At 34.8% G+C, this 25570-nt stretch overlaps 1 protein-coding gene across 1 annotated transcript in view; it reads right to left on the bottom strand.

Moving 5' to 3' along the window:
• Positions 1 to 25570, bottom strand: part of PREX2 (phosphatidylinositol-3,4,5-trisphosphate dependent Rac exchange factor 2) — a 421865-nt gene that overhangs the window by 25974 nt on the left and 370321 nt on the right. The window contains exon 38 of the mRNA XM_007487009.3: positions 8449 to 8551. Coding sequence (XP_007487071.1) covers positions 8449 to 8551 — 103 coding nt within the window. The remainder of the gene's footprint in view (positions 1 to 8448; positions 8552 to 25570) is intronic.

Raw genomic sequence — 25570 nt, 5'->3', positions numbered from 1 at the left:
CTTAGCTCCTTGTGCAGATGCAAGAATTTATGAATAACATCATTCTGTTATATTGTTCCCTGCATGAATATTAAATGCTTAGCAGTTTAGTCCTTTTCTTTCCCTTGTCAGAGAGATGAAAACAATTAACTACAGTAATCATGTCAAACTAAAATAGTAGAGCCACTAAACCATACATACAATTCCCCTCCTGCCACAAATTGGCTTCAAAAACCACATATTAGTATTATCTGTGTTCTATTTTGTTATATGTTTACCAATTACATTTCAATCAGGTTCACCTGGGCTCCAAGTCCAGGCTGCAATGTGGCCCCCAAGATACACATTTGACTCCTCTGAGCTAGAGTGTACTAGCTGTTGCAGAGTGAAGTGAAGAAAAGCAGAATAATCTGTACAAAAGCAATAGCACTAAATGAACCACTTTCATAGACTCAATAATTCTGATTGCTACAAAGATCAAATATGAAAATATGATTCTAAAGGACTAATGATGAACTATGCTGCCACCTGCTAATAAAAAGGTGATGGATTTAGGATGTAGCGATACCTTTTGGGACATGGACAATATAGGAATTAGTTTTTCTTGACTGTGGGTATTTATTATGATTATTTTTCTTTTTGACTTTTCAATTGGAAGTAGGGTTGAATAGAAGATATAAGCTTGTTAATTGAAAAAATAAAAATTTAAACCATAATTTTCTCTGATTGAATGAGAATAGATAAGAGATTTGCTTGAAATTTTTCCAGAGGTTGGAACACAAATTTGGGATGTTTTCATTTAAGCCTTAAACCTACTGACCTTTCTCTCAAAATTAGTCATCTGTGGCATTCTTGTGCATCATCAGATTGTGTAATTGTTGTGTCTCCACTCTTTTTGTAAAGTTGAATTAATTACACACTACAATTCAACTTTCCAGACCTGTCAGAAACTTCTATTAATAAGCAAAACAGTCACTAACTCCACCCTTTTTTCTTATGCAGACAGCAAAAATGAAATTGGCCTGCAGATAGCTGTTGTTTGTTGTTATTCAGTCATTTTTCAGTCATGTCTGATTCTTTGTAACTCTATGTGGTGTTTTCTTGGCAAAGATACTGGAGTGATTTGCATTAATTATTTTTATATAATATAATTAATCAATCATTGCATATAATTATAATAAATTAATTATTTTTATCTCTTTCTCATTGGGATTCCAAGGTAGTAGGGTTTTATGAACTATGTATGCCCATGTGTTTCGCTAGCACTATGGTCTAGCATTAGTCAGTATGCTTTTGATTTGTGCTAACCACAGATTATTCAATATAGATGTCAAGAAAACATGGATGCCTTCCCGTTGTGGTTTCTCATCCCTGAAATAAAAATATGTGACCTGTGAAAACTGTAGTCGGAATTTGGTTCCTTTTAGATAGTAATGTCATGCCTATATGGCAGCCTTGATCATTTCAGAGCATCTGTCACACTATAATTCTTTTTTTTCCCCAGTGTTAATTGATATGAACTTAGTGGTCATGGGGTCTTCTTGAGGTCTAGGCCTCTCTTCCTAAAACATATCTTGTTTGAACTCATCCCACTCTCCTACTGCCATCTGTGGCTATCTCTGATGAATTCAGTTTCTAAAGAGTATATTTAGTTGGGGATATAACAGCAGAATAAAAAATAAATGCCTTCTTCATATTCTGGAACACTACCCCCCCACCCCCTGTCCAAATTCCCAGGAACTCTTAGTTTCTGTATTTTAAGGTCAGGGAAAATGGGCTCTGTCAGTTATGAGTACTCCAAAACAGATAAATTGTTAGCTGAAATTTCTAATTTTAAGGGAGAATTGTAAAACTTTTACTCTGGAAGAAAGCACCTAATTCTATATATTATGTAATATAATCAACAAACAAAGCAATGCCACTTACACATGTACCTGATGATACCTTATAGCATGACTGTGCCTCTCATGAAAATTTTGATTGCCCTGTGGACTTTTGATTTTAATTTTGAGAGGAAGTCATTTTTGGTTCATCTGTTTTTGCTGTGTTCCCTGCTCCACAATAACAGCATCACTAAGAGGATACTGCTATTCAAGAGAATTTGAGTAATTTGAGAGAATGTTTTTAACAATGAGCAATTTGGTTTCACTTTTAAAAGCACTCCAAAATTTCTCAAATGAAATCATGCTTGATTTCTTCCTGATATTGTATTTCTTAACTCACCCTGAAGCTCTTATCTGTGTGTGTGTGTGTGTGTGTGAGAGACAGACAGATGGACAGACAGAAAGACAGAGAGAGAGGGACAGACAGGCAGAGAAGAAAAACAAAAACAAAGTACCATCAAATTAAAAAGCTGAGAGAGTGCATAACAAAATCGTTCATAAATGGTAAACATGGTAAAATAAAGTGTTAGTGAAGCACACTCTTCAATTATTAATTTTGCATAGGAAAAAATGATTCTATCAGAAATAGAGAGAAAGATTGACTCCCCTCAGTTATAGACTTGCTTATAGAGATTACATTTAGAATACTTTCTTTTTTTTCAAGCCTTTAAAATGACAAGTAGAATTTGCTTAAGAATAGTCATCATAATTAACTGATATGGCAATTAATTAATCTTTAATTTGTTCTGGAAATTCTTAGCAAATTCTCAATCTCACTCTGCTTCAATATGCATTGACTAGTATCTAAATGATTTGGACAAATCTTGTACATCTCCTTTAACATTTTGGTGGAAAAGATGGATATTTTTCAATGTATAGAATAATAAAAAGACAGCTCTCTATCTTCCTTTCATGAATGTTTAGGATAACCAGGTTCCCAAGGCTGGCGATTTTCTGTAATCATTTGCCCTATAAATCATTTTTGTAAATAGACCCATTTCATATGAATTATGGGGATTTGCTATTTGGAGTAGTCTTGAGGAAATTCAGTGTTTCCCACAGCCATGAAACCGTATCAACACATTTAAAATTATTGCTGACTAAAAGAATATATGAATACTCTATGTTGTATATAGAGTTAAAGATAAGCAGTAGACCTATGTTTCCTTGCTATTGCAAACGTCTGGATGAGGAAATTTCCTTCACTATTGCAAGTTAATCAACCAGCATTCAGTAAGCGAAAGTGTCCCAGGCATATACCCAGGGTCACACAGACATTTCAATATCTCCAACACAGGAATGATAACTCATGAATAGCCATAAGTTATACAAATAAGCTAGAAGCTTGTGTGGGTCTAGATACGTGGTCTGACAACTGCTAAATCTTCCTGCATTATTCTTTTTTGATAAAGCTGTAGAAATGAATAAGCCACTAGATTAATTTATAAAATTAAGTATACATTGCAGTTATTTATAGGACATGCAGTAATGCCTAATTTCCCTTTTGATATGTTATATACTTGACCTAAAGAAAATGAAAGTAGAACAACAATTCTGTTTACATGATGGTTTATTTCAGGGGGCAATAGAAAAGTTTTCATGTATTTGCTCCTCATTTATGAAATGCAAGAAATTCCTTCCAGGTATTATGATCAGCAACTCATCTGGAATTAGCAATCCTAAAAAATAGGGATTTCCCCATGAGGAAGAAATAAATGAGGATCATCATTTATGGCATTTATATAATACTTACTATGTGCTAGGCACTGTCTGAAGGACTTTACAATTATCATCACAGTAACCCTAGGAAGTAGGTGTTATTATTATCTCCATTTTACAGTAGAAAAAATTGAGGCAAGGACAGGTTATATAATTTGCTTAGGGTCCCACAACTAGTAAGTATCTGTGGTCATATATGAATTCAAGTCTCAATGACTAGATGCCCAACCCTCTTATCTATTGAACCATTTAGCTCCCCTAGAACTGCATCTAAATTAACAATAGCAGCTATATAAAATGTGACATTTTCAGGAAATTCAAACAGTAGAAGGGAAAACATTGAGTTTACTAGTGACTCTAATTGGATCAGAAGCTTTATTACTCTACTAATTACTCGGGGGGGGGGGAGTGGGAGGGAGTACAAAGTTAAGTACAACTAATGAATTTGCTAACATTTTTGCTGCAGCAGATATCATGTTATTCTTTAGTTTTAACCTAATCTGAAGTACAGAAATATGACAAGACACATTTTTAAAGTGTCCGTAACAGGGAATTGCATAAATAGGTTATGAGTAAAGCTAAGCTATAACTTCCAATAGCTAAACTATTTTGGCTAGACAGATCAGTTTTGCAATGAGATTATAAGATATATAAACTGCATATAAATCTAAACAATAAAAAACTTAAATTTTTAATGCTATAATGGTCAACATAAACAGTTTAAGGAGTACATTAAAGCAGATATAATTAAAGGCACTGGTAAATTCCATCATTAGTATGTTCCTGCCCTTTTCACTTCTCTTTACAAAAATAAGATAAGATAACTTTTTTTAGCCAGGATATAGACAAACCAAATCAGAGGGATGTTTTAGCTGGAATTCAATAGGTAAACTCACTGTACTTAGTTGAATATTTAATAACAGTACTGTTTTATTAATGAAATATAATAAATACTACTATATAAGCTGCCCCTAATTTACAAATGGGTGGTTATTAAATTTAAATTGTAAGTTGGTTGTTTGGAAAATGGAACACACATTTTTCATACAAATATTTCTGCTAAAATATTGCAAACTTGCAATATAAAAAGTAATAGAAAGCAATACTATTATATTGTATTTTTCATTTAGAAAATTTAAAAATATTCAAATGTATAAAAAACACTTTAAAAAACATATATGCATCCCACAGTGACATAGAATGACTAGTCTAAGCCTAATTGGAAATCACTTAGATTTGCATCTGTTCCTCAGCCCTAAATACCATTGCATAGGAGGCAAGAGAGGGTAAGCATCAAAAAACTAAAAGTTTTTTTGAGAAAGGTGAGGAGAAGGTAATTTAAGATTGGGGAAATAGTGAGTTAGGCAGCAGACCAAGGAAGTACTTTTATTAATCCTCTCTCCAACTCTTTGGAGTTAAGCTCTCTTACCAAAGTAATGAAAAATTCTTAGGAATACAGTGGACCTGATAACCAAGTACCAATGATTGGTAGTTAAGTTAGCTAGATGAATTGAAAGGTCACCTGGAAACCAAAAAGGTCAGCAATGGATGGTATGGATAAAAATTATTTCAATATTGTTCCTAGAAAAGAGAGTGGCAGGGAGAAGAGGAAAGATAATTTTTAATTGGGAGACTGGACGGGATTTGTATGTAAATCATGATAGATTGTGGTTATGAAGTCATAGGTGAAATTAGGGACAAGAAAGACATATAAATGTAGGGAATGAATGCCATAAGCAAAATCAAAAGACTTTAGAATTCAGTATAATAGTATAGTTTTATAATAGAGGAGATTAGGGGGCAGAATCAAGATGGTGGCTTAATAGCAACAAAAGCCAAAACCAGTTTTGAATATCCTTCCATACCAATCTTTAAAAAGCACTTCAAAAAGACAGGAATCCAAATCCAACAGTAAGACAGAGTCAGGGATCTCTCCCACTAAATACAACTTGAAAGGTAGGCAGAGAGTCAATTTTCATGGGATAAGAGGGAAACAGAAGCAAAACTGCACACAGAGGAGTTCTGGCAGACCACTACACACACCCAAACCTGCTGCACTAGATTCTGTGATTAGGTATAGGCTAACTTTGGGATCCTGGGATGGGGGCTACCACAGCGAAAGAACATCTCAGACAAACCCCTTGAAGTCCCAGACCTTGACACCAGTCTGTAGTGAGAACCAGACTTTCATCTGGCTGGGCACTTTCAAGACCCTGGGGCTTCAATGAAGATTTAGCCCCAGAGTAAATTAGTTTAGCTTGCCTAATCCTGCAAATCAGCAGAGAAAGACAAACAGCAAATAGACTGTAGAATTCCCAGCCCACAGGTAAAACAAACAAACAAACAAAAAGTCTGGGGAAATGATTAAACAATAGAAAAAACACATACCTTTCAAAAACTTCTACAAGAAAAAGAGCAAAGAGCAGAACCAATAAAGGATGATGAGACCCCCCCAAAATACAAGCAAAACTTCAGCAACAGAAAAACAACAACAACAACAACCACAACATCAACAACAATAGGAACTGGTCTCACTCTTTGGAAGAACTCAAAAAGGAATTTAAAAATCAAATAAGACAGGTTGAAGAAAAGTGGGAAAAAGAAATGAAAGTAATGAAAAAATAAATTAGCTCATAAAGCAAAATTTGTCAACTGGGGGAAAAAAGTAACAAAAATACAATAAAGCTTTAAAGGATTTTCATGAAAAGTAGAGTGGACCAAATGGAAAAGGAGGATCAAAAGATCATGGGAGAAACTAAGTCTTTAAAAATCAGAATTGGGCAAATGGAAGCTAATGACTTCATGAGACATCAAGAAACAATAAAGCAAAATCAAAAGAATGAAAAAAATAGAAGAAAATATGAAATATCTCATTACAAAAACTACTGACCTGGAAAACAGATCCAAGAGACATAATTTAAGAATTAGTGGAATATCTGAAAGTCATAACTAAAAAAAAAAGCCTAGATATTATATTACAACCAATTATCCAAGAAACTGTCCTGATATTATTGAACAAGAGGGTAAAATAGAGATTGAAAGAATCCACAGATCACCTCCAGGGAATAAATCCCCAAAGGAGAGCTCCCAGGAACATTATAGCCAAGTTCAAGAGCTTCCAGGCCAACAAGAAAATACTGCAAACAACCAGAAAGAAACAGTTCAGATATCATGGAGTTCCATCCAGGATTACACAGGATCTGGCAGATTCCATAATGAAGGAACAGAAGGCTCAGAATATGATATTCCAGAAGGCAAGGGAATTGGGTTTATAACCAAGAATAACCTATCCATCAAAACTGACAATATTCTTTCAGGGGAAAATATAGTTATTTAATAAAAAGAAGATTTCTAAGCATTCCCAAAGAAAAACCAGACTAAACAGAATATTTGATGTCCAGATACAAAATTTGAGAGGCATAAAAAGGTAAATAAGAAAGAAAAAATATTTTAAGGGCTTCCTTAAGGTCAAATTGTTTATATTTCTATATATAAAATTAATATCTATAACTCTTAAAATTTATCATTATAACATTGTAGTTAGAAGTATTCATAGAAGGTATGGTAGTAAGCTGTTTAGGATGATATAAAAACAAACAAACAAACCCTAGGGGTGAAAAAGAAGATTGTACTAAGAGAAACTGGAAGAGAGAAGTAAAATAGGGTAAGTTATATCACAGAAAGAGGTGTGGTGCATGAAATAATATTATCCTGGAGGGGAGGATGAGGGTGTTGATTGGATAATACTTAAACTTTACTCTCATTGGAATTTACTTAGGGATGAACAGCCAGACTCATTGGGGTATAGAATCCTCTCTTAGTCTATAGAGAAGTAGAAGGGGAATAAAAAGGGGTTGGTGGGTAGGGTAGTAATATAAGGAAAGGAAAAGTTGTGGGTGTGATTAAAAGACCATATAAAGAAGTAGGAAGGAAATAAGAAGAGAGATGTTGGGAAGCAGAAAAATATGAGGGGGGAAAGGGAAGTAATTAAAAGCAAAACACTAGAGTTCAAAGAAAGAATGAAAGGAGAAAGGTCAAGATTAAAAGAAGAAATCAAGATAAAGGCAAATACACAGATATTAATCATAACTGTGAATGTAGATCATGCCAGAGTTCTAGAACTTTCATTAATGGCATATACTTTTCACCCAGAACATTGATAGGAAAAGTTCTGTCTTAAGTCTCTTTATCACTTGTCTGATAAAATTTATAAACTTACAATCCGTCTAAAAGGTCAAATATGATTTTCATCACATCAAGTAAAAGGTGAGAACCCCTTTGCTTTATCAAGATATGCATACATAGCAACACATTTTCACATTACATTAGTCTCTCATTTGAACTTTGCTTCACCAAGCCCCATTTATACACAGTTGGGAACACAATCTCCCAAAGTCAGATTGGTTTGGAGTTCTGCAGACTTTCATGGCAGTGTTGTTTCCACCCATTGTTCTTCTGTAGACATTTCATCATTATGAAACCAGCTGAACAAAAGCAGACACAAAGGATTTCACATAGGAGGGGAGCTGCATCCATATGGCCCTTCTCATTGTTGTAACCTTGGGTCCACTGCTTTCTGACCCTTGTTTTCTGATGTTTCATGATATAAATATGTACACAAATAATCACACTCTCCCACTTTGTCCTCAACATAAAGTGCATGAAACAAAATAAACAGAATACATTTTATAACAAGAAGCTATCATCTTTGACAGGATAGGCTCTTAGCAGAAATAGCAAAGGTTTCAGGACAATAGGTATTTTTCCCTTATTTTGCCCTTGATTTTTAAATATATATACTTAGGTATCAGTGCAGGTATATTCTAGGTCTTTAAGATGATGAGTGTAATGTGTTGTTTGAATTTACCTGCTTTCGCATTACATCTGTAGCTTGCATGATATACCGAGGAGGAAGTCCATGGCTTCTAGCCAGAATTATAGCCTGCTCCAAAGTAACGCTCAGAGTACACCTGTAAATGAAGAAAAAACGTAATAAATTGTTACATATAGACACAAAAAAACACACTATCTAGACATCCAGAAAAGTACCTAGGAATCTTGGTCCACAGAGTGTCACCTACTTATCTAAGACACACAACCACATATAATATACATATATTAGTTGTTATAGCAAATTTTTTACATAGAATTTGCTATATGCCAAACACTATCCTAAGCATTTTACAATAATTATCTCATTTGGTCCTTACAAAATATGGGAGTTAGATACTATTATTATTCCTATTGTACAGATGAGGAAACAGAAACAAACAGGAGTTAAGTAACTTGCCCTAGCTCATATAGAGAGTAAATATCTGAGTCTGGTATTGAATTCAGGTATTCCTGACTAACCACTGCATCATTCAGAGGCATATGGGCATAAATTTATATTTGTAAATATAATATATACATATGAATATATATTATAATATCACATATAATACAATATATCTCTATATATTATATATATAAATGTACATACATATTATATATGCCACAAATGGATTATAGCTAATATTAGCTAATATTTGAATAGTGCTTTAAGATATGTAAAGCAGTATTTTTATATATAATTTTATTTGATCCTCATAAAAATTCTGAAGTATATGTTATTAATGTCCTGATCTTACAGATAGGGAAACTAAGGCAAATAGAGGTTAAATGACTTGCCCAGGCTCACAGGTAGTAAGTGTCTAAGTAAAGACTCAGGTCTTCTTCACCCTGACAGTGCTCTATCAACACCAATAAACTTGTTTCTTTATACAAAATTATTATAATAAACTAATAATTTGTCAGCAAATATTTTCTTTCTTTTCAAGTATAAACTTTCATTAATCTGTATATTCTACTATTTTCTCATTTATGAAAAAATTACTAAAAAACTATCTATATAATCCAGTAAAACAAATTTCTACATTAACTATGTCTGAAAATATCTCTGAATTTTAAGCTTCTCAGAATGGATGTGATATGTTTCATCTTTATTTTTTTAAGTGTATGGTTTATAATTTCATTATTTCTTATGGTATTATTTATTCCATTGCATTCAATATCATACTTTAATTAGAAATTCCCCAATTACAGGAGAGTTCTCTAGCTTCCAATAGTTGGCTATACTGAAAAGCGAGGCTATAAATTATTTTGTTCACATAGACCTTTTCCTATTCCTCTGATGTCTTTGGAATATAGGCATACTAATGATGGGGCAGTTAGGTAGTACAGAGTATTGGCCCAAGAGTCAGGAAGAAGACGCACCCTACTGATTTCAGACACTTACTAGCTATGTCACCTTGGACATGTCACTTAAGTCTGTTTGCCTCAGTTTCTTCATCTGTAAAATTAGATATAGAAGAAAACCCCAATCGTCAAGCAGAACTGAAAATGACTAAACACATCTAAATCCCTCCTGATTAGCTATGTGACCCTGGTCAAGTCAAGAAACTTCTGTTTCCTCAACTTTAAAATGAGTAGAGTAATAGCAACTACTTCCCAGAAGTATTGTGAAGATCTAATCAAGCAATAATTTAAAGTTGCTTAGCACAATACATGGCACATCAGTCTCTCTTCCTCTCTCTCTCTCTCTCTCTCTCTCTCTCTCTCTCTCTCTCTCTCTCTCTCTCTCTCTCTTAATTATTTATTTTTCTAACATGGAGTTATTTGAACAACCTGTTTCTTCAGCAAGAATTCTTTTAATCTTCTACTATGTCTCAGTTATTAAGGCAGGATCAAGGAACAATAAGACAAAATGAAATGATCCAGGCTATCAAAAAATGGGTCAACAATAAAACCACCATAAAATGAAATACATTTCTTGACAAGAAAATTTACTAGAAATTCAGATACCTTTTAAAATATTTTATAAATGAGGACTAAGAAGAGACTAACCTAGATATTCCCATTCAAAACCTAATCTTTAATGAATTAGGATTTTGCACTAGTGTTTTTAGAGTAAGATCAAATAACAAAAATTATAATCTTCTCTATGCTACTTTTGTTCTCAGATAACAGCCTACAGATGTTTTATATCTCATAAAGGGATGATCCTATAATGTTTATAATTTATTTTTGCATTTTATAAGAAGTTTTAAAATAATTTGTAATTGAAAAATGAAGAAGTGGAAGCAATGTTAAATTTTATTTTCTTGTGCTCAAAGATCTCTGCAGAAGGCCTGTTCCTAGGAAGTAAAGCTATAGAAAATCCAAACAGTATGCTAAAAATCAGAGCCATCACTTTGCCAGTGAAGGTCGGTATATTCAAAGCTCTGGTTTTTCCAGTAGTAATTTATGACTGTGAAAGTTGGATTATAAGTAAAACTGAGCATCACAGAATCAATGCTTTCAAACTGTGGTTTTGGAGAAGACTTTTGAGAGTCTCTTGGTGACCAAGAATATCAAATTAGTCAGTACTTAAAGAAACTAAGTCAGACTATTCATTGGAAGGTCAAATGCCTAAGCTGAATCTTAAATATTTTGGTGATTTAATGAGAATAGAACATTAAATGGAAAAGACCATCATTTTGAGAAAGATTGAAGGCAAAAGGAGAAGCAGAAAGCATAAGATAAAATAGTATCATGGAAACAATAAACATGAGCTTGAACAGACTTTAGGACATAGGGGAAGAAAGGCATGCTGTGCTATGGTCCATGGGGTCATGAAGAAGCATGAAGAAGGCACGACAAGAACAACTGAACAAAAATGAAAATTGTATTTGTAAAACTACAATAAAACTACATTGTCCTATCATTAAAGATCATAGGCTGTCAAAGAACCTATCTGGGAATATACATTGACTACTGTGCCAAAAGGGTCTTTTTATAAGGTCCGTTTATGCAGAATGTAGCCTATACAAAGACTCTAAGGAAAGTGCAAAACTCTAGAATTTGTAAGAGATTGATTTTCTTTCTTATTTATCTTCAGGTTTTGTCTGAAACTTTTATTCAAATGTTTTCATTATATTTGGCATGCTATATTTCTGATTTGCTCCTTTAATGATCATTTTTATGATTTTTTTTCTCCTCTAAAGTGGTTCCTTGAAGTGGAATTACCTGCACTATCACATTTGAGAGTTAGGAGAAGAGAGTCTGAAACTGTGATATGCTGTATATTAGTAACTCCGGTTGGGCTAATTCCCTCTATAAGTGCATATCTGTAACTTAAAGTCTTAGAAAGTTGTGTGGAGCATTGAAACTTTAAGTGACTTTGCCATATATGACATAAGTGGTATAAATTAAGGGCAACACATATATACATGTCATGCTGAATCCAAGGACAGCCCTTCAATCAATATTCCATGCCCTCTTTTATTTTTCATGTATTTCTTTTTCTCCAGGAGACTTGTTCATAGCTTTTTGTTACTTTATCCCTAAACTTTTCTTCTCTTTATTCCACTCTACCTCCCTAAATGCCTTGGTATATGTGTGTATATATACATGTCCCTCAGGTGGTATTTCCTTTGTTTTGTTTAGATGGTGGTCACATAAGGTTTCATTTGTATAAATGAAATCATTTATCCCTTCATGCATCTGTGATTTCTCAGTATTAGTATTCCTTTTATTGATGTTGATTTTAACTTTTCTGCCCTAATAAGATGTTCTTTATGAGCTGCTAGGACCAACCTTTATGCTAAGTTTGCTCATATTTAGTCCAGCCCTTGGGTGACGAGGGTACAATTGGGTTCTTTAATTCTCTATAGCTTGGTAAGTTCTGTCAGAGATCATTTTCTGTACCCATAGCTTTGAAAACTCCATTTTTACCTCCATACCATAAATCCCTAATAAAGAACTTCCTTAGAGAATGTATGAACCAGATAGAGTTAATTCCCTAGCTGTATGTTCCACAAGAAGTTTATCTAAGCCATATAGAAAGAAAGTGAGAATAATACAATTTTAAAAGTGGGTAAGAAGAATTGCAGCATTTCACTGTCACATTAGAAATAGCCGGATATTCTTCCACTGTATTCACAGGAGTAATCAATTCTTTTCTTATGAAAAGATTATGTTAAGATTCACTGTCTGTTAAATAACTTGAACAGGAACCTTCAAATTAGCTTTTCCAAAAAGCTCTTATTTTGAACCGTTCATGTTACCTAACAGGTCAGTATTTTATAATTAGTTGCCAATGGAATAAGTTCTTTGTGCCAGTAGTTAAGTAATCTATCAATGTCACATGACTGATACTATTTTGTTATATGTGAATGGAATTGATATGAAATAACAAATGCTATTAAATTTTGGGAAATAGAATCAAGAGTTTGATTAAAACAATTTCCCCTAAAAAAAGCTATTTTCCAGTTTCTGTGAGAGAATATAGGGGCAGTTTTAGGTGACACAGTAGTTAAAGCTCCAAGCCTTGAGTTAGGAGTTAAAAACTGGGCTGTGTGACCCTGGTTCAATCAATTAACCCTGTTTGCCTAACTTTTACTAAGACAGAAGGTAAAAGTTTTTTTTTTAAAGAACATAACTTCTTTTTTATTCCTCGATCCAATATAAAATCCCTAACATTCTAATTTTAGATTTCTATTGGCATGAAAATTTTAATCAGTAGGAATCATTACATTGTAGTTAAAAGAACAAGAGAAAATCTTCATTTTTTTCCCTAATCTCACTGAAATATGTTTTTGGTATCCTGATAAAAGTGTACATTTCCTTTCCCTGTTTGTAATAAGCACTTGCTCATTGTAAAGAGTTTAAACTAGAATTCAAATATTTTTAAAATCAATTTCCCTCATTCATTTCTAGTGATTTATTCCTTTGGGTCAAAGTATGAAAATCCTTGCAGCTTCATTATTCAGCACTATGATGACAAATTATCTTCATAGCATAAGAAAGGGAAATATGCTCCCAAGTGCCACCTGGCTTTTTTGGGGGGTGGTAAAACTATTATTGCTAAAAAAGGACCATGGTGCCAAATGAGAAATTACCAGTACCAAGGCTTTGTTCTCTGCCTCAGAATATGAAAAAACACAGTTTATTTAGATTTAATAATATTTGTAAAATAATTCCTCTAGCAGAAAATCTATTTTAAATTGGATAAATTTCCTTGAATTTGTGATAGTATGCTTCTGTCTGCAGCTTATCAAAGCAGCAGTGATGTAATTGAGTAACTGCCGTGGAGATTTGTTTTCCAATCTGCTCACAATGTAATTTTGAAATATTCTCAACTAGTGTCAAATGTCAGGAGAAAGTTAGGGAAATGGCAAGAAATGCTGCCACTCAGTTTAAATGACTGGTGTCCCAAAGCAAGGTCAAATTCCGCCCTTAATAGTGTTGCATGGATGTCAGGAACGAGACTGAAATTAGACACCTGAAAGACTTGTGGTCATCTCAGCACTTAGCTTCACTGGCTCACAAGCTTTTAAACATCTCCCCAACTACTTCATTGTGAAAGCTGACTGGAAAAATACAACACTTGCAGAAATCATTTAAAATTCTGGCACTCTCTGGAAGAATCTGGATCTCTAAACCAGCAAGCAAATGGCTTTTCAATGATGCATGAATGTGGTGTTAGTGTCAGATGCTACCAGAGCATTTTTATTTCCCAGGATCTCTTTCAATACTAAATTATAAAGACTTAATTTAAACAAATATGTGTGGAGGGAGGAAGTGGGTATCAGGTAGTTGTACGCACTTTTGCATACAATTACATGGTTTATAAATTATGTTCTGCTGTATATACTTATAAAAAGCACATCACATTTTTTTCCTCCAGACTGGACAGTTATCAGACTGTATCAATCCAATGGGAAAGTAATGTCATACTCCACAAAAACCTGCAGTTTTAAAGTTCAGAAAGTGATATGTGAATTCTATTAGCCTTAAGAGATGAGTAGAGAAGAGTTCAGTAATTATGTTTACTGGAGAAAGATAGGGCAGCATTATTAGAAGCTCTGAGGTTAAAGGCTCTTTCGAATTATGGGTCATAATTACTTGTCACTTGAATTTATTTTATTTTTAAGGAGAAAATATCTACAGACAGATATTGATATAAAGACCAAATCTCTGAGCTGTATTCGATGGAACTGTGGTAGTCTTTAAAACATGAAAGGGGTTCTATGAGAAAATTCCTAAATACTGATCACTTTTGCTCTAAAATATTAATATGAAGTTATTTGGCTAGAGACCTGGGCCTTGAATCAGGAAAATCTAAATTGAAAGTTAGCCTTAGATATTTACCAGCTGAGTGACCCTGGGTAATTCACTTAACTTCTCTTTGCATTCATCCATTGGAGAAGGAAATGGGAAGCTATTTGAGTATATTTGCCAAAAAAAAAATTGGCCATATTGGCATGCCATTTTCCAATGGGATCATAAAGTGTAGGACATAAATGAACGATGGAACAACTATCTCTCTATATATCTACATCTATCTATCTATCTATCTATCTATCTATCTATCTATCTATCTATATTCAAAGACAAAGACATCTATCAGTATTTTCTTTTTAGATTGAGCTGGTGTTGGGGTAAATGTGTCTGAATTTCTGTAGTAGTTACTATGTGACAGACATTGGGCTAAGTTCTTTGTAAATGTGATCTTATTTGAACCTTACAACAGTCCTGAGAGGGTGGCATTATTAACCCTATTTTCCAGGTGAAATAACTGAGGCAAATAGAGATTAAATTATTTACCCAGCATTATATAACTAGTTAAGTGTATAAATTTATATTTGTACCCAGGTCTTCCTCATTTCAGGCATGATACCATACTACCTGGCTACCCAAAATTAATTTAGGAAAGTATGTCCTAATATAAGTCTTATTTAGTGTTTATGCAAAAGTATGAAGTATAACCTGAAGAAGAGGAGACCTGGGAAGTCAGGGGGGACACAGCTATATTCAAAGAATCAAAGGTCATTTATAAAGTACAGATAGAATTTGCATGACCCAAAGGGCAAGAACTAAGAGTAAAAGGTTAGAATTAACAAGGAAGCAGATCTGCTTCTCAGAATGAGACTGAAGCTTGTGGCACTTCATATGACACTACTCAGGAAAACAAGTAGAAAACAGAGAGAATTGGGGAAGGATGCTATTGTGTCATACTTCACTAAGTCTGAGGGGAAAATGACTAGCATCCAGCTGGGACCAATTCTGTCTCTTCACAAAGTGAAATGTGAACTCCCTGGCTTTTTAGGAGGCTGAAATAATCCTGAGGTCTTACTTCCTAGTGTAATCTTTATCAAAGAGTAAAGACTCTAGAAATGAATAATAGAGGGAAACATAAGGGAAATGATTAAAATTTGCAAAGATTGCAGAAGGAGGGAAACTCAGTTAAAGATCTTGAGTATAAGGAATATATTAATAAAAATAGAGAAATGACTTCTAGATCAAACTGAAGTGTCCAAATATCTCTGAATAAATATTATAAGACAAATGAAAATGAATCAATATGTGATCTGACATTAAAACTTGTAAATTGCCAAAAAAGCCTCTAACATCACTGCTGGGTGTTCCCAAATGGTTTAAAATAGAAATAAAGAATTATGAAAGCAGAATTTATGGTCTGCACTATAGAAATAATTGACAGAATATAAAAACTTAACATACAGTGGCAAACCTCATCAAAAGAAACAGAGTTCAGAATTCAAACATGAAGTTTAAATAATGCCATATGTTAAATGTCATAGGGACTCTATTAAGACCAAAAATTCAGATAAAATATACTTATTGGAATATATTGGCAATTAGAATTTAGTATAATGGACAACTCATAGTAAAATGAACAACTCATATAATACAAAAACTAAATTAAATTTCAACATATACAAAGAGATTCTCCAAAGTAATATCTTTTTACATTTTGATCTCCTTTTATCTTTCTGTCTAAGTAACAGCTCTAAGATAGACAGCATGGTGCGGGCAATTGAGTCATGAAGTATCAAAAATGGATCAAAAACAACAAATAAAAACAAAAAAGATATCACAATAAGTAGATCAATAGCATATGAAACTCAGAGGAAACATGGTACAGAGAGGAAAAAATACTAATATTAATAGTCAGTGAACTCCGTTTCAAATCCTTCACTTGATGTTTTATATTTGTGTGACCTTAGACAAATCACTTTGTGGTCCTTTTGCATTACCTCCCTCATTTGTAAAACAAGGGATCTGACCACATGACTTCTGTGGTCCTTTCCAGCTTAGAGTTTTGATTAGTGGTATTAGCAATTTTCTCATTTTCACGCAAATTATAAATTCAAAAGGTAGGAATGTAACCTCAAAGCAACCATGGATAGCCCATGCCTCAGGTTAAGTAATGTTTTGTTAAAAAGACTAACACATTTTACCCCCTTTGTTATTCATAGATAAAAACAACTAGCAGAGAAGAATCCCTCAAATCAAGATCACTTTTTTTCCCTCACATCAACCAACTTCACTCAACTAAATTCTCAGACCAATCCATTATTTAGGTTGGGATAAGCAAATTCTTTTCAACTCCAATTAAACCCTTGTCATCTGGCAAGAACACTCATGCAAGTTAAGTCATATCCAAACTTATTTTAACAAATGCCATTCATGAAAATATTATATTGAAATGCTGTGGGTATCTCCATATTTTACTTCATTTTTTCAAAGATTTATGATTTAAATGGATAGTCCCACCACCAACACAGAACATAACCCCTCCTCACTTAATAATAAATGCATTTCAAAAGTCACTGTAGCTGAATGTTTCATCATGCATTGTAAAGCTGGTGGTGAGCCTCTCTAAACTCTCTAAACCAAGGTGGTCCTGGGCCAACCAAGTATAGATTGTGACTGAACCTGTTTTTCCTATTTGTGGGATGTTCAAATACTTGTGTTCTCTTAGAATGACTTTCTAGAACTGAGAGGTCTCACTATACTACAATGAGGCCTAGCATTTGGCAGAATCTTTTTTGCTTGTGTGTCGTAATTTCACTAATGTGGTATTTTTATTTGCATTATAGAAGTGAACTTTAAACAAATATGTATGTATATTTGTCCTATGCTGGATAAATGCTGTAAGAGAGTCTAAGAAGGGAAAAATAAAATGACTCAAGGTTACATTATTACACTTTGTTTTTTCAAATTCTTGCTATCGAGTCTAAGTTTAATTGTTTCATAAATATTCTGATCTGGCCACAATATCTAAGTGTCATTACAATATAATACTTTTAAATGTTCTTGTGAGGCATATTTATTGCATTTCAATTTAACTGTTTAATAGATTATACTATCTCTGAGCTAACAACCATAATATAAGCTATGCAAATGGTTGGGCATTTTAATATGGCCACATACGAAAAACTTGACCTTTATACTAATTGCATTTTGAAATCAACAGGGATCAACTGATTCACTTAATACTCATTCATATTGTATCAAACAACAAAATCAATCTCCCAAAGGCTGTGTTATATAGGAAGTTGGGCACTCATACAGAGACATTAACTACTTTGAGACACAAAGGTCACATGCTATAATTAACTATGAAGCACTGTTAGGACTGAAGCCATATGGGATTTTTTGGCTTTGAGCTCCCTCTAGCTAGGGCTGATTTATTTCTAATTTGTGAGTTTTTGACAACAGTGTCTATTTCAGAATGGCAGCTAAACATTGAGCTACTATTTATTTTGTAGCCTAGTAAATATCTTAGTAGCATGTTAAGCTACATGAAAAAATGGATGAAATGCTAGCTGAAAATTCAAATTGTTTTTGAAATTACAAATTTCAAAGGCCTTCAAAAATTCATGTATATTGTTAATGTCACAAATTTGAAGAATTTTTAAAATTTCAAATACCACAACCCAGGAAAAACAAAAATAAATATTTTCTCCTTCCTTTGTATACCATTTGATACAAAGGAAAGAGCTCTAGATTTGGTATATATCATAAATATTCTCTCAGTGAATCTTGTTTGTGAATCTTCGACTGCCCCAAACTTTAAGGACCAAAGTTACTGGTGACTCAAGTGGTAATGGGGAGATTCAAAATGAGAATATATAGAATGAAATATAGTTCCTATGATTACATATTTTAAAGAGGCACTACAAAGGGTTTTCACATGAATATGTATCATCAAAATAGGAGATGCCCTGATCATATACTAAGGAAAAAATAGGGTAATCATTGGTAACCATAGGACAGACCCTATGTTCAATTAGTACAGATATACTTTCTGTTCGTTTGTTGGTCTATTAAGCTCATTCATCTTTAGCAGTGTCTTCATAATAAATTGAAGCCTTCATAATTTTTTTCTAGGATAAATAAAATATGTCTTCTTTCACAACATGATGAATATCAAAATATGTGTTGTCGGATAAATCATATATAACCTATATCATAATAAATTAAAAGGCATGATATATTTCCAGTAAATATATTGAATTTATGAAAACCAACATATATAAACCATTGCTCCATGGGTACTGAAAAAGGGCCTAAAGAGGAAGCACTTCAGCATGTTGGATTCATTTTCTATGAAGACTGTCTTGGAAAAGACAGACAGAGATACATTGTGGGAAGATGGTGTACTCAGGTGTGAAATTTTCTTAGCCTACTAAAACCTCTCACAAATGACCAAAAGTAACACCATAAAGTCAACACTAAAGGCTGCAAAGACTGATAGGAGTCTAGAGTGAAACCAAACAGCTAAGGTCAACTGGACAGAAAGATTCCAAACTTCCCTGGCTGCAATCTCACTGCCATAGACCCTGGGGGAAGGAACAGAACAAACAGAGGGACCAGCCCAAGAGGGCAGAATGAGCAACTTTACCTGGTATGCTGAGTCAGGAGAGCCTTCATCCCTGAGGATATCCCTAGAACTGAATCTTCAGGTGGAAGGAAATAGGAGCCGCTATGCTGCACCCTCCACTCAGGAGACACAGACTGGCTCACAAAAAGGGACTGGAGGAATGGGTACCTCAGAGACCAGGAGCACTAGCCCCATAAGGGCAGGAACTCCAGGTCCTGCAGGCAGGAACTCAAGCCTCCTTGCTAATATATAAGGGACTTTGGAAGCTCAAAAAACAGAGGTTGGGCACTGGCTGTTTCAAGCTGAGGTGGTAGGAGAGGAGAAGTGAGGAAGGAGCAGCACTGGGCACCAGTGAGTTGAGTCTGAAGGCCTGTGGGTCTGTAAGCTGTGGTCACTCCCAGGAGAGCAGAGTGCCTGTTTGTTGCCACAAGGAGAGATGGACAGTCAGTTTACAGATGAAGGGGCAGAACTACCCATAGGCTCTAGTTGAAGCAACTGAGGTCAATCATTGATTAGGGTTTGAGAAAGGACTGTGAATACATCTGACCATAAACTATAAAAATTGCAATAACTAAATTGAACTCAGAAAGAAATAAACACACACATACAAATCCTAAAAACTGAGTTAACATTCGTCAACACAATAGGAAGCATGGGACTCCAAGAAAAAAGGTAATTCTTTAGTCTATTGGCTTGGCTGCTTAAATTTAAGCAAAATTAAGCAAGCAAAGAAAAGAACTTAACTATTGATAACTATTATGAGCACAGGAAAGTCCTTAGTTCAAACTCAGAGGACAGTGAAATAAAAACATCTACTTCAGAAACAGCAAAAAAATATAATAAATGGCCAAAAGCTCATAAAAGGACTTTTGGAACAGCTTTAAAAAGATCTCAAAAACAAACTGAGAGAGGTAGAGGAAAAATTAGGGGGGAAATGCAAACAAGCAAGAAAATGAAAAAAAAATATGAAAGAAAGATTATCTAAATGGAAAAAAGTTGCAGAACTCATAAAAAATAAGGTATATTAAGAATTAGAATTAGACAAGGAAAAGCTAATAATTTCCTAAGAAAATAAGAAATAATAAAGTAAAATCAAAAGAATGAAAGAATAGAATATGAGATTAATATTAAAAAACTGACCTGGAAAATAGATCAAAGAGTTATAATATAAGAATAGTTGGATTCGTAGGAAGTTACAATAAAAAAGAATTTAGACATCTTACTCTAAGAAATCAACAAAAACTGCCTAAAAATTATAGAAATAGAGGGAAAAATAGAAATTGAAAGACTATACTAATCATTACATCAGAGACCCAATTATGAAAAATTCACAGGAACATCATTAGTATGTTCTATTGCCCCCAGGCTAAGAAATAAATACTATAAGCAATAAAGGAGGGGAAAGAAACTTAAACTGTGTGGAGCTGTAATCAGAATAACATAAGACTTTGCAGTCTCTACATTAAAAGAACACAGGAACATGGAACACAGAATTCACAGGGCTAAAAAACTAAGCTTACAGTAAATAATAACATATATAGCAAAGATGAACATAATAATAAAAGGGGGAAATGGATATTTAATAAACTAGAGGAGCTTTAACTTTTCTTAGTGAAAAATCAAGAACTGAGCAGAAATTTGATTTATAAGAAACATACAAAGCTAATGTACAACTAATCTTAAGCAACCCCAAAAGTTTGATTATTTGATTTTAGTATGGGAAAATGTCATCTATGGCCTTTGGGGATGGCATCATTGCTGAAATAGAATAGGTAAACTGACTGGAACTGTTACTGATTGAAATAGAGAAGGTAAACTGAGGAAACTGTTTCTTCTTGCAATGACTGTGTTTTCTGGCTGGCGGTGTCTAGAGAGAACTTCTGAAGGAACCTGAGGCTGCTTATTTGTAATGAAGGTAGGAATGAGAAATGCTAAGGGAATGCCACACAGGGATACTGGTACATAAGGGACTGCTCTGGTATTCTGCCTATTGATCCCTACTGATGGCTGATGGATCAATCTATTCCCTAATCCCCTCCCCCCTTCTCTCCCTCGCTTTTCCAACCCTTTCCACCCAGTTCTTCTTGAAGACTTTGGCTCTTTCCCTCCCCACTTGATTAAACTATAAAGATATTATTTTCCTTTCCTTTTTCAAGTCAAGGGGTTTATTGGGATAACAGGATGGGAAACTGAGGTAAGAGGGATGAGGATTTCCCTAATCTAAATGAGATAAAATTGAGGGTTTGGGGAATCACAAGTGTGACTCTTAGACAGTTAGGAAGATGGAGGACAGCAGCCCTTTCAAAATCTTCTTTCTGCTTCACAAATTCAGCCTGGCTGGTCTCCTTTCTCAGCTTCAACCCCAGAGAAAAATAAATTTCAAAATCTCTGTTTTCTCCTGGCCAGCTCAACTCTCAAATAGACCACCAACTCAAAAGCCTCTCCCCTGGTCAGCTTCCATTGCTCAGTCAGAGAGACAGAGACCAAGTCCCAAAAAACAAGTTTCTCTTCTCAGTGTCAACTTCAACTGCTCAGAGCCAGAGAAACCCCCCAAACCAAGTCAGCCTCACAAAGGTCTTTCAGCCAGGTTTAAACCTCCAGGGAGAGAGAGTGACTTCCCATCAGAGACAAAGTCCCCTCCCTGCTCTCAGCTCAAACTGCCAATAACCGGGAACATTCCATTTGAACCCTGGTTCTTGCATCTTGGTCCACAAGTCCTGAAAAACTTCTCTCTCTTCATGCCTCTATCACATTGCCTTGGGTATTTTGAAGGAGCTGGCAAGGATGAAAGACATAAAGTCAAGAGGATATAATGAAATGAGCTTAAATGGTAGTGGAATAGATTATGAGGAGACACAATGGAATGGCTATCACATATGGAGAAGGAATGAGTGGTGGAACTGCCATGGAGAGGATAAGAGGGTAAAGGGCTGAGAGAAATAGAATCCAATTTTGAGCAGACCTGGAATATAGAGAGAACAACATACACAATTAGATGAGTACAAAAAAAAAAACAGATGGGAAGAGGGATGTGATAAGGGAGGGACTGAGAATTCCCCTGGGGGACTGAGGGAATAAGAGAAGGAAAGGTGGATTAAGAGGAAGGAGAAAAAAGGAATAAGATAAGAGAGTAAACGGAAAGATAACTAGTGGGAAGTACATATTAAGAGGTGGGGGTAAGGTGAGGGGATAAAAGGATAAAGAAGTAAGAGGGCACAATTGGGAGAGAAAGAAGTAATTTTTAGAAAGGTGAATAGAATAAGAAGTAAAAGGTAAGTGGGAAAGGATACTAGTGATCATTAGAAAGGTGGACCAGTGTGGAAGTAGGAGGATAAGGGAAGGAGATAAGGGAGGATTTGGGGGAAGGGATGGAATTAGGAGAGGTATTAGTCAAAGGAAATTGGACATCTGAGGAAAGATACACCAGAAAAAAAAGGAAGGGGGACAAATAGTGAGGAAGAATGGAGTAGATGAAAATGCACAACTAGTAATTTTGACATTGAGAGTAATGGGATAAATCCATACATGGGAATAACAAGGATAGCAGAATGGATAAAAAATCAGGACTTGACAAATTTTTGTTTACAAGAAACATGCTGAAAATGAGAGATAAAGATGAAGGGGAGGGGATTGAGCAGAATATACTATGGATAAACTGATCCAAAGAAGGCAAAAGTTGAAGACATGATCTCTGACAGACTTGGGGCTAAAATGAATATAATTGGTAGGGATGAACGGGTAACTATATTGTGTAGGGGGGTTTATGGATAATGAAGTATTATCTATATTGGACCTATTTGCACCAAGTATTATAGCACCTAGATTTTAAAGGAAACTAAATGAGATAAAAATGGAAATAGATAATAAAATAATAATAGTAGGGGACTTTAATTTTCTCTTCTCAGAACTAGATAAATCTAATAAAAAAAAGAAAGAAGTAAAAGAGATGACTAGAACCTTAGTTAAGAATAGATCTCTGGAGAGCCCTCACATACATGGATGACGGAAGTAATAGGTCTAAATCTGAGCATACATATAATTCAAATATAGTTTTGGATGGGGCAACATTTTCTTAAAGACCATAAATATTCTGCAAAAGATTTACATTAATGCTCATCATACTGTGGAGTTAATCCTGCAATTTTGAGGTATTGTGGCACTTTAACACAGGATATGGCCAAGCTGGAAAGATTTGTTTTGGAAAGAGAATTGTCCTGTCAACAGATTACATCTGCTGTCCAAGGCCCATTCTAGCAAAATACAGTCCTGGTAGTATATGTTAACTGAGAATTAGATGGGCTAAAGTGATCAAATTAAATGCTGATAGGAACATGGAGAAACAGACCTAATGTTACATTGCTAGAGTAGCCATGATTTTTTGTTTTTAGAAAATGAGATGGAAATATACATCAAGAACCATAAACCTAAGGCAGAGTCAAGATGGTGGCATAGAAGCAGCAAAAGTTCAGATCTCTGAATACCCTTCCTTACCAATTACAAACTAAATGCTCCTAGGGGACTGAAAATCAAATCTAACAACAAGACAGAGCAAAGGAACCCTCCTGTTGGACTCAATCCAAAAGGTACATCCCCCCAAAAGCTGGAATTCAAGAACACTCGGGTTTAAGGGGAAGGTAGAAGGAAGGTCCCAGGAACCCTCCCCCACCACCTAGAGTGTTAAGCCTCCAGCGGCAGTGGAAACCTCTGGGTGGGCAAAGGTACTGGTCTGGAGGGTGTACCTTGCAGGCAGAGTTGTGCCAGGTTCAGAGCATTGAACACAGGTGGCGGGGAAGGAGCTGGAGAGGGAGCTCAGAGCAGCCAGCCTGGTCACAGAGGTGGATACCCTCCATATTGCTCAAACCTTCCAGGATGTTTTGGCCCCAGGGCACATCCAGGCCTACCCAGATGAACTTATTAATCCCATCAAAAGTCTTCAGAGGTCAGGGAAGCTCAAACTCTAACACTCCTCCCCCACAGACTGCATGGAGTGATCTTCTGTCAAAGCTCCAAAAGGGGAGACTGATAGAAAACCCAAAAACCAAAAAAAAAAAAAAATGAGAGGAGCAAGGACACAGACAAATATGGTTAGTAAAGAAGGGGGTAAATATGAGCAAACAACAGAAAAAGAAGAAAGAAATTACAATAGACAGCTTCTATGCAGACAACAAACAAAAAGAAAATGGAACAGAGGAGGAGGGATCATGAAACAATGAATCAGAAATGCCAGAGAATTGGATACAGGCTTTGGAAGAACTCAAAATGCATTTCAAAACACAATTAAGAGAGGCTAAATACAATTGGGAAGAGAACTCAAAAACTAAGATAAGTCATCTGGAAACAGAAAATAGTGTCTTGAAACCAAAATCAACCAGCATGAAAATGAGGCAAAGGAGAAAAAAAGATGAAGCAAAAAAGATAAAAGACCCTGCAAAGGAGATGAGAGATGAGATAAAGAGGATGAAAGATGACCTCCAAAGAAAATCAGACCAGAAGAAGAAGGATGAACAAAAAGCCAGGGATGAAATCCAGTCTTTAGGAACCAGAATACAACAACTAGAATTAATGACCTCACAAGGCAGCAGGACACTATAAATCAAAACCAAAAGAATTAAAAAAAAACAAAAACTGATGAAACTATGAAGCATCTCATTCACAAAAAAAGATTTAGAAAATTGTTCAAGGAGAGACAATTTAAGAATCATTGGTCTACCAGAAGACCATGACAAAAGAAAAAGCCTGGACATCATACTACAGGAAATTATCCAAGAAAACTGCCCTGATATTCTAGAACAAGAGGGAAAAGTGGAGATTCAAAGAATCCATAGATCACCTCCTGTACTTAATCCCCAACTGACAACACCCAGGAATGTTATAGCCAAATTCAAGAACTATCAGAGCAAAGAAAAAATATTACAAGTTACCAAGAAGAACTCATTCAGATACCATGGAACCATAGTGAGGATAACACAAGATCTGACAAAGAAGTCATTGGTAATTCTTAAAAACTGTTGTAATCACCTGGGCAGCTACAAGAATTACACTTAGAGGGAACAGTGACAAACTGTATAGGATGAAATAACAGGACATAAATAGATATATAGATATATGTATGCATAAATACATATACATATATATATATATATACACAACTAGAGCTAAAAAGACGTTAATATTAGAAGAAATGGGAAAAGAAACAAAAGGGCATAAATTTATTTGTCACAAAGAATCTCATGGCGGGAGGGGGGAGAACATCAATACACTGGAAGGGTAAAGAGGT

Source organism: Monodelphis domestica, chromosome 3 (genome assembly GCF_027887165.1).
Source record: "Monodelphis domestica isolate mMonDom1 chromosome 3, mMonDom1.pri, whole genome shotgun sequence".
NCBI classification, from domain to species: Eukaryota; Metazoa; Chordata; class Mammalia; order Didelphimorphia; family Didelphidae; genus Monodelphis; species Monodelphis domestica.
The sequence above is the reverse complement of the archived record's forward strand: the minus strand, read 5'-3'. Positions and strand labels throughout refer to the sequence as shown.